Consider the following 15,028-nt stretch of genomic DNA (forward strand, 5'->3'; position numbering starts at 1 on the left):
AAATAATTAAAAAAATGATTGATAAATATCAAAGATCAGTTTACTGCTAATTAAGATTTATAGAAATACGATTAAAAATGTTTTTATTCCACAGCAGACATTTTGTGTTTTGTAAATAAAAATATATAAATATGACAATGAATATAGAAAAATATTTATTTCATCTTTGAACATTACATTGAAAGATTACAGTATCTTTCGCGATTGAATAATTTATTTACTATCAATTTATATACATGTGTCTTGCTATACAGCACTGGTGCTACCGGCATTCCGTGCATAGCACGGAACGAAACCAGAAATTGTGCACATCATATATTACCCTCTGAGAACATTCATGGACATTGGCTTTGTAGTTCATGTCCACGTTTTCAATGTCCATAGAAGGAGTATCGCTTTCAGGGATCACCTAAAAGCAGGTCATGACATCTCTGTCTTCTCTCTGTATTATATATCTGAGAGAGAGAGAGAGAGAGAAAAGATTTTTTAATTTTAATAACCCGGAAAAAAATGATAAGGTCTGTTTTGATCAAATTAGATCAAATTATATGTGATTAGATCTAAATTTTTAACCAAATTGATTAAGTGAGTTCTAACAGATCTAGGCAATATCTGGTATAATATATAATTTCAGATCAGTCACCCAATATAGTGTATGTTCCGATGTCAGATGTCTCACCCTGTATAGTGTGTGTATAATAGATTAGAAAGAGAGAGAAAGGGAGACAGAAGGTCACTGCCGTGATTGGTTACCTACCAAGTCCGCGCATGCGCAGCGCAGAGATAAAGAGAAAAAGATTTTTTAATTTTAATAACCCGGGAAAAAATGATAAGGTCGATAAATAAGATGGGAATGATAAGGGAATTTTTTCCAATTATATAATATATATATATATATATATATATATATATATATATATATATATTAATAATTATAATACTTACATACTTCGAAGTATATCAAAAGCGACACATGCGAATAATAATTGCAGATCGATAATTACGTGCGAGTTTATTTGTATTTTTTGCGATTTTAAAAAGATATCGCAAGAAATACGGAAATGTTAGAATCACAGATCTCCGATTTCGAAATGATAAAAATATACAACAATATATAATAATGATGATCTGACTGTAAGACAGGATTGTGTATTGATCCTAAACAACGATATCATTTAATTAATTTCGAATATGTTATACCTTATGCCTACTTATTCTGTTAATATTATTTTCAAAAATAAAGAAAATTAAAGAAAGATTATTTATTATTGAAAAAGTACAAAATGAATTACATATAATAAACGTTCAGTGTCAAATAAAGCTTAAAATCTGATGATATATTTTATTTTGTTATAATTAAATAAAGAGCTATGGTAAATGCGGGTTGAACATTCATCCCAAATCCTGTAAACTTGAAATTATTATTTTTGGTTTCTTTTCAAAAATAATATTTTGATCATCTTTGCATTATCTTACTCTTTCATCTGAATAATATTAAGAAACTACGCGACGACGACGTAATAATGTCTTAAGATATCAGCATATAATACGAACATGTGGGCATATATTACGAACATAAGATAAAATAATAGATAATAAAACAGAATGTGTAATGTTGCAACGCAATGCTCGACGCAAGCGCAAGAAAATTGTGCGAAAATTATGTTACAGCGATACAAAAAAGGAAATAATAATCGCATTTGTTCGAATCTTACTCGAGACAAATATATAAATAGATTATACGCGTACAAATTATTCGAGAAAAACGAACTCTATGTATTTATGCGAAACATTCACAGCTCATTTCATCTGACAACAGCGTAGTTTGGAATTGGTGTGTTAACCGTTCCCCAAAAAAGAATAAGCTTCGTGGGATCATGTCTGATGAAAAAGAGAAAAGGTCTATCGGCAACTAATTTCTTCTGACTACCGTCTCGCCGTAAAATTACCCCAGTCGTCGCCGCGGCTTCCGTTCCTACTTCCGTCACCTCCATCTCTACCTTGTGTAACACCTCATCAGCGAATAAACCCGGATTTACGAGATTCCCGCTGTTTCGAATATTATCTAGACCGTAAGATGGGAAATTCTTGCTTTGCATAAATTTCAGGAAGTTATCGTCTATAGGTCGGCTCTGCCGTCTCTTTCTGTTCTTCGTATTCTTCTCAGCGTTTCGGAAACGATACTTGTTCTCCTCTAAACTTACATATTTCGTATTTTCGTCATTAGTCTTCGGCGCGATTTTCTCAAGGCCATCATTGTCCGTGACATACATCGTTCGCGATGACGTGACGTTGTGTCGTTTTTCGTCCAAAACGTTGCGACGTGTTCTACGAATTTTGTGAATTTGAAATCCTGTGCTCCATTGTTCAATATTAAAGCCACGCTCTTTATCATCGTACCTGAAAAAGTTTGTTCTCACACCCTGGTTTTCTCCGATTCGTGAAAAGATAAGATATTCATCGGTTTTGCTGGAAACTGCTTGCCGTGAAATTTGCGGTGAGGCTGCTAACGGACTTGGTACAGCTGTTGAACCGTATCCATTCGATAAGAGACTCAAATCCGCAGTTTTCGCATCAAATAACGAGCGTAATCCCAAATTTTGAAGCGCTCCATTCAAAGTCAACGTACTCGAGAGTTTCATTCGAGGAAAACCGATGATACAGGTTTGATTCTTGAGATTACTTATTAAGTATTCGATAGCTTCAACTGTTAATTGATCTTGAAAATTTTTCAAAGCAGTTGCTCCATGGACTTTCGGCAGAAGCACATACATGGACATCTCTAACCCTTTATAGGGTAGAGCCAATATTTTAACGCCTAGTAATTTGTCTTCATAAAAGGGAAAATCACCGCCGTTATACATCATATCTACTTCGATCTTATCATTCGGTTCAATGAAAAATTCTTTTCTGCAAAATAGAAAATTATAATATATATTATCAAAAAAATGAATCTTTTTTTTTATCATTGGGTAATAAATAAAAATATCTTACCTCCGTGTCACGCCATGTAAGAAATGTTGATTCCATTCTCCTTTGAAGTAGAGTGCCGATAAAAGAATCACGAGGGTCCTCGGATCGGGTGCGTCTGGCAATATTCCATTGATTTTTCCCATTGTCCGATTCTTTACCCAATTGTTGATTATATTTTCGGCTTCTTTGCTTTTTCTTTGAAAATCTAAGTTTATTACTTCGCTTTTATAGACATTTGCGCTAATAGCGAGAAATTCAGGGCGAATTGGATATCCCTCCTAAAACAAAAGTTAAAAATTCATTAAATTTATTAAAATAATGTTTTATAATTAAATGAAAATCTTATTATCTATGTATTTGCATGCCTAAATTTTAATTTATAAAAAATTCTCTCTCTCTCTCTCTCTCTCTTCCTCTATTTCTAATAATTTATAATTTAAATGTTATTAATATTCTTCTAAATTTTTTTTACATATTTAGATAATAAATTTGATTTCAATTTATTACGCTGCATGCGAATTTTTAATTATTCCAATTAATGGAAATAAAATATTGAATATATACCTGAACAAAAATACCACTGGCAGAATCTATGCGCGGTTTATTGCTTCCTTCAATCCTGTAGTTTACCAAGTCCAGCAACTGGCCAAATGTTTGATGAACAATTTCCGAGTGTTGAGATATATCAATACCTGATTCTAAACCGAGCACTCGCGAAACTTCGTCAAAAGTCCTGCCGGAAGAACCCAACAAGACCAATGATAAAGCAACAGCGACGCTGAGTGGAGAAAAGATGATATTTTCACGATGAGCCAATGCGCCTTCAGAATTGAAAATCGCTCTATTCAAGTCCAAAGAGAACTTCATGATTCCTCTAGCTATAATATCGTTCACCTAAAATCAATGACATATTAATATTAATGATGTATTTTGACACATCTTCGCGAAATATTGCAGAATCAATAGAAAATGAATACACACGTATAATTATTTATTTATATAATTAATGTTTTCAAAAAAAGTTTACTATATTTCAAAAGTTTAAAAAGAAATATGTTTGAAGAACTATGTCATTGTTTTTTCAATTTTATTTCGAGCGTTGTTATTTCTGCAGATTGTCTAAAATGTAATTCATAAAAACTTGCAATTAATTTTATTTTCAGTTGTTTGCATTGCTGAGCATGCAAAAATAAAAGAAAACATGTAAATTACAAACTGATAACAACTTACATGATTATTCCAATTTTCCAATAACGGAGCTGTTGAATTAGCTGTCGGACTTACTGAGGGATTAAGAGGTAGCTGAGTTGTGGGATTAAATCGTGCCGGTTCTGGACGTGCGATCCCGGATTGCAGAATGGATTCTTGATTGGATTGTTTATCTGTCTGAACTGATTGACTGTAGCTGACTGTTTGTAACGCAGGATAATTAGCAGGTTGTCCTGAGAAGACAGGTGCACGGCTCGTAACAACTGTCATCTTCGCATATTGATCTGGATAGATGATCTGACCACCAGCCACCAATACCAAAAAATCCAACAACAACCATATTCGTGCCATGTTTTCGACTATCTGTAGAGAGATATGTAAGTTATATACATGTTTGTAATATTGATTTTCTAAAAGAATAATAAATCAAAAGAGATTGATAAAAATACATTCTATAATATCATGAAAATATTAATCTTTGCGCGATATCAGAGAAATTGATATAAAAATTTTTTAACTTATTATATTGCTTTTTATTCGTCATCTTTTTATTTTTATATAGATTTAAACAATCGATAAGAGACGAATATATAATTACGTAGTAAATCATTGTATTCCTATTTAGTATAATATAATAATAATAACATATATATATATATATATATATATATATATATTTTTTCAAAAATATAGCGATAGCGGAATTAGAATTATTAGCTTATGATTATGAATATAAGTTTGCATTCGTTGCAAACAATTAGCAGCGGAATCTCGTAATTATAATACATCTAATGACATATAGTTCGCATAATTGCTCACATCCTATACTCGTATATATATAAGTAAGCGATAAATGCCATTATACTATTATTATTTGTAAGCACGATAACAACGATATTTCACATCTTGCCAATGATGTTATAATACATCATCAAAAGTAACGATAATATGTCAATCGATGATTATAAAAAAGGCTTAAAACAAAAATGTATAATATTATTGTTATATTGTTGTATATAGAATATATTTTAATGTTTTTTTTTTCTAAGCGATATCCGCAATATCAATGATTTAAAATATTTTAATTAATTGTTCCAGATGTGTTTCGCTAATTATGAAGATAGACGAGACTAATGAGAAACAGCCAGGAAACATATTTTGATAGATATATCTACAAGCAGGAAATATGCGCGAAAAAAGTCGCATTATATCATATTAATCAGACTAATAAGCATTTTTATTGATTAAATGATTTTATTGTTTATTTTTAGTTTAATTTATCACTTATATTTAAATTAATTAATGATTTACCTTTTTTTAATTTACTCAAGCGAATTTGTATGTCTAATAATATTTTTATAATATAATTTTAAATTATATCTAAACATCTTAACTCGTAATAAAGTGATACCAAATTGTCCTAAAGTTTACAATAGAGAAAACATTAGATCAAATTTACATATTTTGTACAATTGATAAAGTATAACAATTGATAAAGTGCATACCAAAGATGCAGCCACAAGAAAATGAATATCTAATTTTATTCAGTGTCCATTACACTAATAGTCTAACGATCATTCATCTAGGAAAACTATTTATTTTATCGCTTCTAGTGTGCAGTCATGATTATTGAGAAATAGTTACAAACATCGATTAGATTGCATTAGAAAAGATACATCCATGTTTTATATAATCACTCCGACAAATATAAAAAGATAAGAATAAATTAAAAATAATTTATAAAAATAAATATTTCGGAATAAATATATAAATACATTTTAGAATAGAAAAAGTTCCAAAAATATAAAAAAAATTTGAATTAATTTCAAACAAAAAAAATATTCGAAAAAAATTATCAATTGGGATAATATTCTATTACCGAATATTTCCATTGAATATTTTTTCATTTTTTTCTCTTTGAGACATCCCTTTGTATAGAATGTATAATTAATCGACGTCAACCATCAATGAGTTTACAATATTTCCGTTGTGCTCGTTAACATTGGGACAATGCAGATGTCTGATAGGAATAACCCAACGCCTTCGAGCGCGTGAGTAGACATCTATGCATTATCTGAAAGACACGAGTGTAAAACTATCACATATAATACTGTTGGAAATTCCCAAAGGAGTGGCAGAAACATACCATAGATTAGGGTCCAACCGCATAAAAATATATCTTTTTAAACACTCCCACCGCATAAAAATATATTTTAAACCACTCCCTCAAGATAGCTTTTAATCCTCCGTAAGAATACTCTAATACGAAAATATTCTATTATCAGTGTTTTTTTAAGATCATAGATATTAGGTGCTTTCCATTTACATCAAAACTCAGATAAATCTCACTTCTGTCTTTTTTTAACATGAATGTTGAAGAAAGACAGAAATGAGATTTATCTGAGTTTTAATGTAAATGGAAAGCACCTATTAACACTATAGATGTCTTAAAAGATTGCTCTCTTTTTTTACCCGTGACTTTTCCTTTTTTTTATTAAACGATTTCGGAAACGATGACATACCTTATAAAATTTACCTTAAAATATACCTTAACAAAAATTTATCAACAATGTTCGATTTACAATCTATTAACAATATGTTTGCAAATGAAGCAAAACAAAAGTATGTAAAATATGTGAGCAACAAATTTCGCATTCTTCGTATAATTTTAAAATATAATCTTTTAACAGAATTGTTATTCAAACATCAAGGATATTTAATATTCCATAATGACAAATCTCAATAAGAGATAATTTCTTTAAAGAAATTTTTGCTAAAGCAAGATCAACTTTTTAAAGGAATGCTAACTAAAAAGAAGCAATATCTAGATAACAATATCTAGAGGAAATACCCTACACATATAATAAAATAATTAAAATCAATTTTCCCGATATATTCTGTGACGATGTACTTTATCAAACGTGCTGATGTATGTGTATATACAACGAAGAATGACGTTTCTGATAGCTGGAATTCCCACCTCGAAGTCAAATAACGATATGCTATTTTCACAATTACGTTCAATCGATTGAGCCCGTTTTTTTTTTTTTTCACGCTTATCTGACAGCTATGTTAATGTCTATATGTTTCCTATCGTATAACGAGATATTGTCTAATGCCACATTTTGTGCTACAAAATGTCATTAATTTCATGTTGCACTAAAAAAACATAATCAAACTCGCAGTAATAATAAAAATAAAGATCGATTGATATAATTTAATTTTGAATATTAAATGCATGTAATATATTATAATCTTTATGCGCATTTGATTAATAAAAAAATGCAATATTTAATATGATATTTTTCATATAAGCATCGACAAATAAAATTCACCAATATTACATCAGTTTTAATCCTTATCATAAAGATTAGAAATTTTTATTTATTTATTCATTATATGAACTACACATAAGTTCAATATGTCAATTATTTACATTTTAGCTGTTTTTCTATAGGAGCTTTACGCTAGAATTTTCCATTAATAATCATTAATTAATTAATAATATTAATTAAGAAATTACTTTATTTAATTAGAGCAATTATAACAAATAATCCATCAATATACATCAACTTTAAAATAAAGGAAGTTGCATAAGAATTAGCATCTTGAGAAATTAGTTCTTCGATAAAAAGTTTATGATATATTTATCCAACTTTTTATTTAATTTTTTATTTAATTTTTATTTAATTTTTATTTAATTGTAATTATATAATTTTTATGTAATTATAAGTCTCAGTTTATAATTTACAAATTTTCGAAAAAAAAATATCTACTATTCTTAATTATCAAAACAGGATTTAATCTTCAGGATTTAATCCTGAAGGTCATATGTGAAAGTAAAATCATCATCAATAGCTTATCACATATTGCACTTTTGTATCTTCTCCAATTTGTATGGAATGCAAATAAATAATAGTAATATGAGAGAAGTAAGATTATGTCACTATTAATTATTAAAAGAAACGCTTTTCGTTAATTACCGTCAACATAATTAATAATTATTATGAAATTTGGCACTAATTATTCCATAATTATCTCAGTAATTATAAAGTTTTTGCAATTCACGTGTAGAAAAGTAATGTATTTGTAATTACAAGTTACGACAATTCATAGTCGATTAACAAAAATAGTGGAATTAATTACTTTAGAAAGGAAACCACTGTAAAATCTTTCTCATGAAGAATATATACAATAATATTAATTAATACAACTTATTAAAGTATTTCATGATTTTTTTCATTCTATTCATCTTTTATATCAATGGTTGAGATAAAAGAAATTTTATAAATGATATTAAATAATCTAAAAAAAACATTTCGTAGTATTAATATAATTAACGTAAAAAGATTTCTATCATATTTAATCTCATTGTTGCTTTTAAATCGACAAAATTAAACTTTTATTTACAAATAAATGTATATCTACGTAAAAAAATATAAATAAAAATATGAACAAAAATATCGGCAAAAATCCATTCCTATATATTTTTCAACAATAATACTCTTTTTAAGCCAAGAGAAAGGACAAATAAATACCCACCTGGGAGAAAGCGCAACAATACAATCCTCGTAAAGTCCTAGAAATGTCCTCGATCTGTGCGATTCTCTCGATCGATTTACCGTTTCGACGCTATGACGTTTCAATGTCCTTTAGATATAGGTCAAGTTCAATTTATTCTTCACGTTGAATGTCATATAGACACGATAATTATTTGAGAAGCTGGTTTTGAAAATGAAGCTCGTTATTTCGACGCTTTGCCAGACAAGCCTTACTCGCGACACGTATCGCGTGGGACACGTGAATACTAACCGAGCACCGGTCTCGTCGATCTCTTTTATTCGTACCCAGACCGATGATAGTACAGAGAGATATGGAGAGAGATGTGAGCGTAGCACGAATACCACGACATAACTGCACGAGGCTCGACGACACTGTGACTCACCAATCTCGCTCATGCTTTAAGCATAGTTTACACGATTCTTTCCTCCTATTCTTCTTGTTTAAAAAACGCACTGAAATAATTACACAGTGAAACAATTAAACAGTTAAAAAAAAATTTACACACAAAACGCTAGTAAAAATATTGAAATGAAAACGTGTTTGTAAATAAAAAAAACTTGGGGTAAATTGGACGAATATTTATTAATACTTTGAGATCCCGGGAAAAAAAAGTCCATATAAAATTGGCCATATATGGATTTTGTCAATATCTAATTATGTTTTAAGCCAAATATAGTCATATATGATATCATATATGAATAAATATTATCAGATCTGAAAATTAAGTACCACTAAGAGTACATCGAAAAAATTGTATTCTTAACTTAAGAATATGCCACTTATCTTTAAAATATATACCACTAAAATAGGCGCTAAGAGGATCCTCTTAAGTTAAGAGGAAAATCTTCTAAAGAGATATTCTTAATATACAGAGAAAAATATTTCTTTGGATTTAATAAATTTTGTTGAAGTCAAATAAATTTAATTATTGGTCTAAAAGTTTTTTTCCGCCTAATTTCAAATAATCTGTTTAATATTCTGAATCCTAACAAGGAATCCAGATTATTAAATAAATTATTTTAAATTCAGTTTGAAATTAAACTGATAAACAGTGATGTCAGAAAGAGAATGCGGCTCACGTGCACACAGAGAACCTGTGTGTGAGCAGCGTCCTCTCTTTCGCATCACTGCTAAGGGAAAAAAATATACTTTAGATCTTACGTTAATACAAGTCCTTTATACAGGGTGAGCCATTTTAATTAACGCACGCAATTATTTCGGAAACAAAGCATTTTAGAGAAAAATGTTTCAGACAAAAGTTTTATGGTTTCGAAGGGGCCATAAGATGGTATCATTGGTTTGACACTGAAGAGTCATTTGAAGGTTACGTGAAGGTCACTTCAATTTTTTTAAATGGAATACCCTATATATTTTTACACATTCTTGTAGCTTATCTCGAGAGCTTTCCAAAACACTATAATTAAGTACCTTTTCGTTAAGTACTTTTTGAGTTATGAGGCTTGAAATAATTTCTTAATTTTACATAAATCGTAAAATATCTTGTAAAATATTCATTTTTCGATTATCTTACCTTAATAATTTTACGTACAAATGAGAGGAATCAATTGGTGTAAAGAAAACACATAGTTGTTTTTAAGAAAAAATATGGAATTGTTAATTGCAAATTACATATTTTTTCTTCAAAACAACTATGTGTTTTCTTTACACCAATTGATTCCTCTCATTATTTTGTACGTAAAAGTATTAAGGTAAGATAATCGAAAAATGAATATTTTACAAGATATTTTACGGTTTATGTAAAATTAAGAAATTATTTCAAGCCTCATAACTCAAAAAGTACTTAACAAAAAGGTACTTAATTATAGTGTTTTGGAAAGCTCTCGAGATAAGCTACAAGAATGTGCAAAAATATGTAGGGTGTTCCATTTAAAAAAATTGAAGTGACCTTCACGTGACCTTCAAATGACTCTTCAAAGTCAAACCAATGGTACCATCTTATGGCCCCCTCGAAACCATAAAACTTTTGTCTGAAACATTTTTCTCTAAAATGCTTTGTTTCCGAAATAATTGCGTGCGTTAATTAAAATGGCTCACCCTGTATACATTTCATGATAAATATTGAATACGAGAAAAATTAAGAGTGGTGTCGCCGCGTAGCGACAAATGAAGAAACATGTCGCGCACACGAAAATCGAGTTGCGGCGTAGAAGTCGCAAATTAAGAATATTTATTAAGAGGACTTATAAAGAGGACTTTTAATTAATTAAATATATAATGCAAGATATAACTTTTAGGAAAAATTATATTTGTCTATATAAAAAAAGGTAAAATCATATATAATATTAAATGATTATATATAATATCATATATGATTTATATCAAAGCATACATGAAACTAACCTTTGCTTTGGTTTTATACATAGACATAGTAAGTATAGACCGAGCATCCATTGTATAAGCGTTAAGTATACGAAAAGAAAGACAAAAGATGTAAGATGAGTTTCTTTCTCTTTTCAATGCCGGAGAAGTGGGGAGCACTTCTCCTCATCTCAATAGGGGAAACGACGAACCGGCGCGAGGAGATGAGGAGAAGTGCTCCCCACTTCTCCGACATTGAAAAGAGAAAGAAACTCATCTTACATCTTTTGTCTTTCTTTTCGTATACTTAACGCTTATACAATGGATGCTCGGTCTATACTTACTATGTCTATTGTTTTATACATGCTTAGATATGATATCAATATCTGACTATGTCTAATTGATCTATGTCTGATTGTACCAAATGACGTGAGTTATCTAATATCATTTTTTATGATCAGAAATGGTCAGAGATGGACATCATATCTAAGCATATACAAAAACGTATGCTCTGATAAAATCATATGTGATATTATATATAATTATATAAGACTATATATAATTTTACTTTTTTTTATATAAATAGACATGAACTTTTTTTTCCCGGGATTACTTACACTTTTATATCGATTGTCTTGCGTAATGCTTGATCTACTTTAGATTCATGCAGGCACCCTGGTAAAGGCACAATGAAGACGCATAAGGTAGGAACCATTTATCATCGGGATTGCGTGTACTTGCGACAAAAATCAGTCTTCCTGCAAACGATGTATAAATGTTAGATCACACTCTCTAAAAGTGAATCAGTGAAAATATCACTAATTTAAACAGTAAAATAAGATTTCACTGAGAATCAGTGAGTATTTTACTGATTTTCAGTGGAAACGTTTATTTTTTTGTTATTTTATCTCACTGATTATGATCAGTTAAAATAAAATTCATTGTAAAACCAGTAATCGCTAATTCGTTTGTTTACCGCTACGATCACTATCTCTCTCGTATTTAGTTTTAGTCATAAGAATTAGATAAAGTTTGCAAAGAGCGACAGATAAAATTAAAAATATTATTTCGATTTAATTTCAGATATTAAATCGATCTGAGTCGGACAAATAAATGTCTGGCGACTTAATGAAAATTATTCGTTCGTTATCTACTTAAAATAGCAAGTTCAATATGCATGTAATATATATAAATAAAATAAAATTTTTAATATAATAAATATTTAGTAAATATAAATAAAATTTTTAATTTTATATGAAATAGATAGAGAGATGAATTGTAGTTTAATATTACTGACAATAACGAAAGAAATATTACTGATATTGAGAAATATTACTGATTGAAACAGTCAAAATTATTAACTGATTCTTTCAATAAAATATCACTGATTTACAGTGCTGTACTTATAACTTCTGTAATCAGTTACTATTTACTGTTTTTCAGTGATAATACACTGATTCACTTTTAGAGAGCAATATCATAACAACGATAACATAGAATATATCATACGAGATATAGAACATTCTCTGCAAATATAAATTCCACTAAAATATGAAATTTAATTATCCAGTCGAATAAGTTAATCTCATATAAATTATTAAATAATCTAATAAATATAAATTTATAATTTATAAATTTATATATAAATTATAATTTTTTTATAAATTATAATTTTTAATATGTTATATATAAATAATTTTTTCTTAAATTTAAAAGAAGTTATCATATATCGCTTTCGAATAAAATTACTCTCTAAAAGTGAATCAGTGTATTATCACTGTAATCAGTGTACTTATAACTGCTTGTAATCAGTGAGTATTTACTGTTTTTCAGTGATTACAAGCAGTTATAAGTACAGCACTGATTACAGTGATAATACACTGCTTCACTTTTAGAGAGTAAATAAACACATGAATTTGCGGAATAATGACTAGTTATTCTCAAGATTCTGCGTTTTTGAATCATACATTTCGATTATTTATTTTACATAGATTACGCTTGGTTGATTATATGTATCACACGAGTGTATCGCGTAAATTCCTGATACAGCAAATACATTAGAGGTTCTGTATCAACGTGCTTCATTGTACGCGTTTCCGCTTATTTCATTCAACGCCTTTCCGGACGGGCCGAAAAATTTGCCTTTGTCGGGACTGAAATTAACAATTGAGCAACACATTTTCGTAACACGCAAGCGTTATAGATAATTATTGGGACATGTCTATCTCTTTTATATAAAAACATCAATTTATCGAAAAGAGTATTAATTTATATTAAATTTATATTAAATGCTTTATAAAATATAATAAATATTAATAATTTTTTAATAAATATTTTTACTTTATTATACTTTAATAAATATTTTTACTTTATTATACTTTAATAAATATTTTTATATTAAATGCTTTAAAACTGTAAAATTATTAATAAAATTTAATTAAAAAAGGAATACTTTTATTTTGTGTGTTGAGAAAATTAAAATTTTTAAACCGATTTGAATTTAGAACAAAAACCAATGGATTGTTTTAAATTTTGAAATGCGTACTAGGCAATAATCAAAACTTTCGACGGATCAAAAATCATCTCGATAATAGTTATTAAATTTATCTCTTCAATAAGATCATTGAAAAAGACGCCATCAGAAGTAAAAATAAAATAAATCAAACATTTCTAAAATGCAAAAATTTAACATATGCTTTGATATAAAATAGAAATAAACCGGAAAGATATTAAACCGGAAGTATCAAACCATTTTTCATTATATTAAATGGAACTCACTGATTCTTTTCATTCTCTGCGAATGTAACAATTGAATTATATAATTAATAACTGTATTCAAGCGAAATATGCGCTTAATTATCGGACAAATTATACAGATTATCATATCGAATTATATTATACGGATCATTTTTCCGCCCTTATTTACATTAAAGTTATCGTACGTAAATAATAAAATATTTATAATTTTTCTCAATATTACCAGACTGACAGCATTCTATTGAAATACACGGCCGATATTTTCAAGCTGGACAAGTATTACGCATGCGCAATAGCACGAGCCGCGCCATTTATTACTATCCTATAAAAAAAAATCGGGGCATTATTAGAAAGAGATAGTATATTTTTGGTTGAAACTCTGTCTCTTTCTATATTATACTATCTGAACTACAAACATTTTTCATTAGATATTTAGCAAAAATGATACAGCGATTTCCAGGAAATGTCTTTTTTTATTTATGAAAATTTAAATAGCGAAATCGTGTGGAAATGATTATGAATCATTTACTTTTTGTCCAATTTGTAAAGCACATTATACGAAGTAAATGTTTTTGACTGTGATACTATAATAGTATCAACCAATCAGCGTATCCCGAGCTCGGTGGATCAACCGCATATATACAGGGTGTATCTGAAATGATGCACTAAACTTTAGGAGTGTATTCTAGAGGTCAAAATAAGACTTTTTCTTCTTATAAACATGGGTCCGCAAATGAACCCCCCTGCGAGCTAAAATTAGAAAATGTGTGAAATTGACCAAACACCCGCAACGCAAATTTATTTATCTCTCAAGAGAGGGTGATAGGTAAAACCTTTTTTTTTTTGTTCTGAAATACAGGCAATTTTCAATTTTTTCCCCAAACTTTAAGGGCCTCTAGCTCGGAGGGGGGTTCATTTGCGGACCCATGTTCATAGGGAAAAAAAGTCTTATTTTGACCTCTAGAATACGCTCCTAAAGTTTAGTGCATCATTTCAGATACACCCTGTATTTCGGCGCAGTAAGAGATGCTCATGATAATATCCTGTCAATTAACAAAATTAAACAGAACGCAAAAGGGATAGAATGCATGAATTGTCCGAGCAGTCGTACCGAATTGAATTATATAATTAATATTTATCGAATTCTTTTCACACCCACAACCGGAAGGGGAAGAGATTCTAATCCCTCGCCGCGAACGCTCGCTCG

General features: G+C 29.3%; 1 protein-coding gene across 3 annotated transcripts; it reads right to left on the reverse strand.

Annotated features, from left to right (window-relative positions):
• Positions 1 to 1,247: 1,247 nt before the first annotated feature.
• On the reverse strand, positions 1,248 to 9,076 carry LOC145975434 (serine protease inhibitor 28Dc). 3 transcript variants are annotated; one of them, XM_083105922.1, is made up of 6 exons: positions 8,725 to 9,074; positions 4,204 to 4,545; positions 3,538 to 3,867; positions 2,995 to 3,251; positions 2,401 to 2,910; positions 1,248 to 2,328 (listed from the first exon to the last, which is right to left on the reverse strand). In XM_083105922.1, the coding sequence occupies exons 2-6, from the start codon at positions 4,531 to 4,533 to the stop codon at positions 1,806 to 1,808; spliced, it is 1,950 nt and encodes a 649-aa protein (XP_082962048.1). In that variant the 5' UTR covers positions 4,534 to 4,545; positions 8,725 to 9,074; the 3' UTR covers positions 1,248 to 1,805. The 3 variants fall into 3 exon arrangements, with proteins under 3 accessions (XP_082962048.1, XP_082962047.1, XP_082962046.1); XM_083105921.1 differs by having other exon boundaries at positions 1,248 to 2,910; positions 4,258 to 4,545; positions 8,725 to 9,076; XM_083105920.1 differs by having other exon boundaries at positions 1,248 to 2,910.
• Positions 9,077 to 15,028: the final 5,952 nt, after the last annotated feature.

The sequence above is a fragment of the Camponotus vicinus genome, unplaced genomic scaffold, assembly GCF_025532165.1.
Source record: "Camponotus vicinus isolate PSW18456_S1 unplaced genomic scaffold, iyCamVici1.0 SCAF_8, whole genome shotgun sequence".
NCBI classification, from domain to species: domain Eukaryota; kingdom Metazoa; phylum Arthropoda; class Insecta; order Hymenoptera; family Formicidae; genus Camponotus; species Camponotus vicinus.

Excerpts from the sequence above, each read along its gene's own strand:
- LOC145975434 (XM_083105920.1), bottom strand. The coding sequence starts at position 4,533 with ATGGCACGAATATGGTTGTTGTTGGATTTTTTGGTATTGGTGGCTGGT. Across the intron at positions 3,868-4,203 it reads TGGAAAATTGGAATAATCAT|GTGAACGATATTATAGCTAG; the intron begins GTAAGTTGTTAT and ends CATTGATTTTAG. Across the intron at positions 3,252-3,537 it reads CCAGTGGTATTTTTGTTCAG|GAGGGATATCCAATTCGCCC; the intron begins GTATATATTCAA and ends CTTTTGTTTTAG.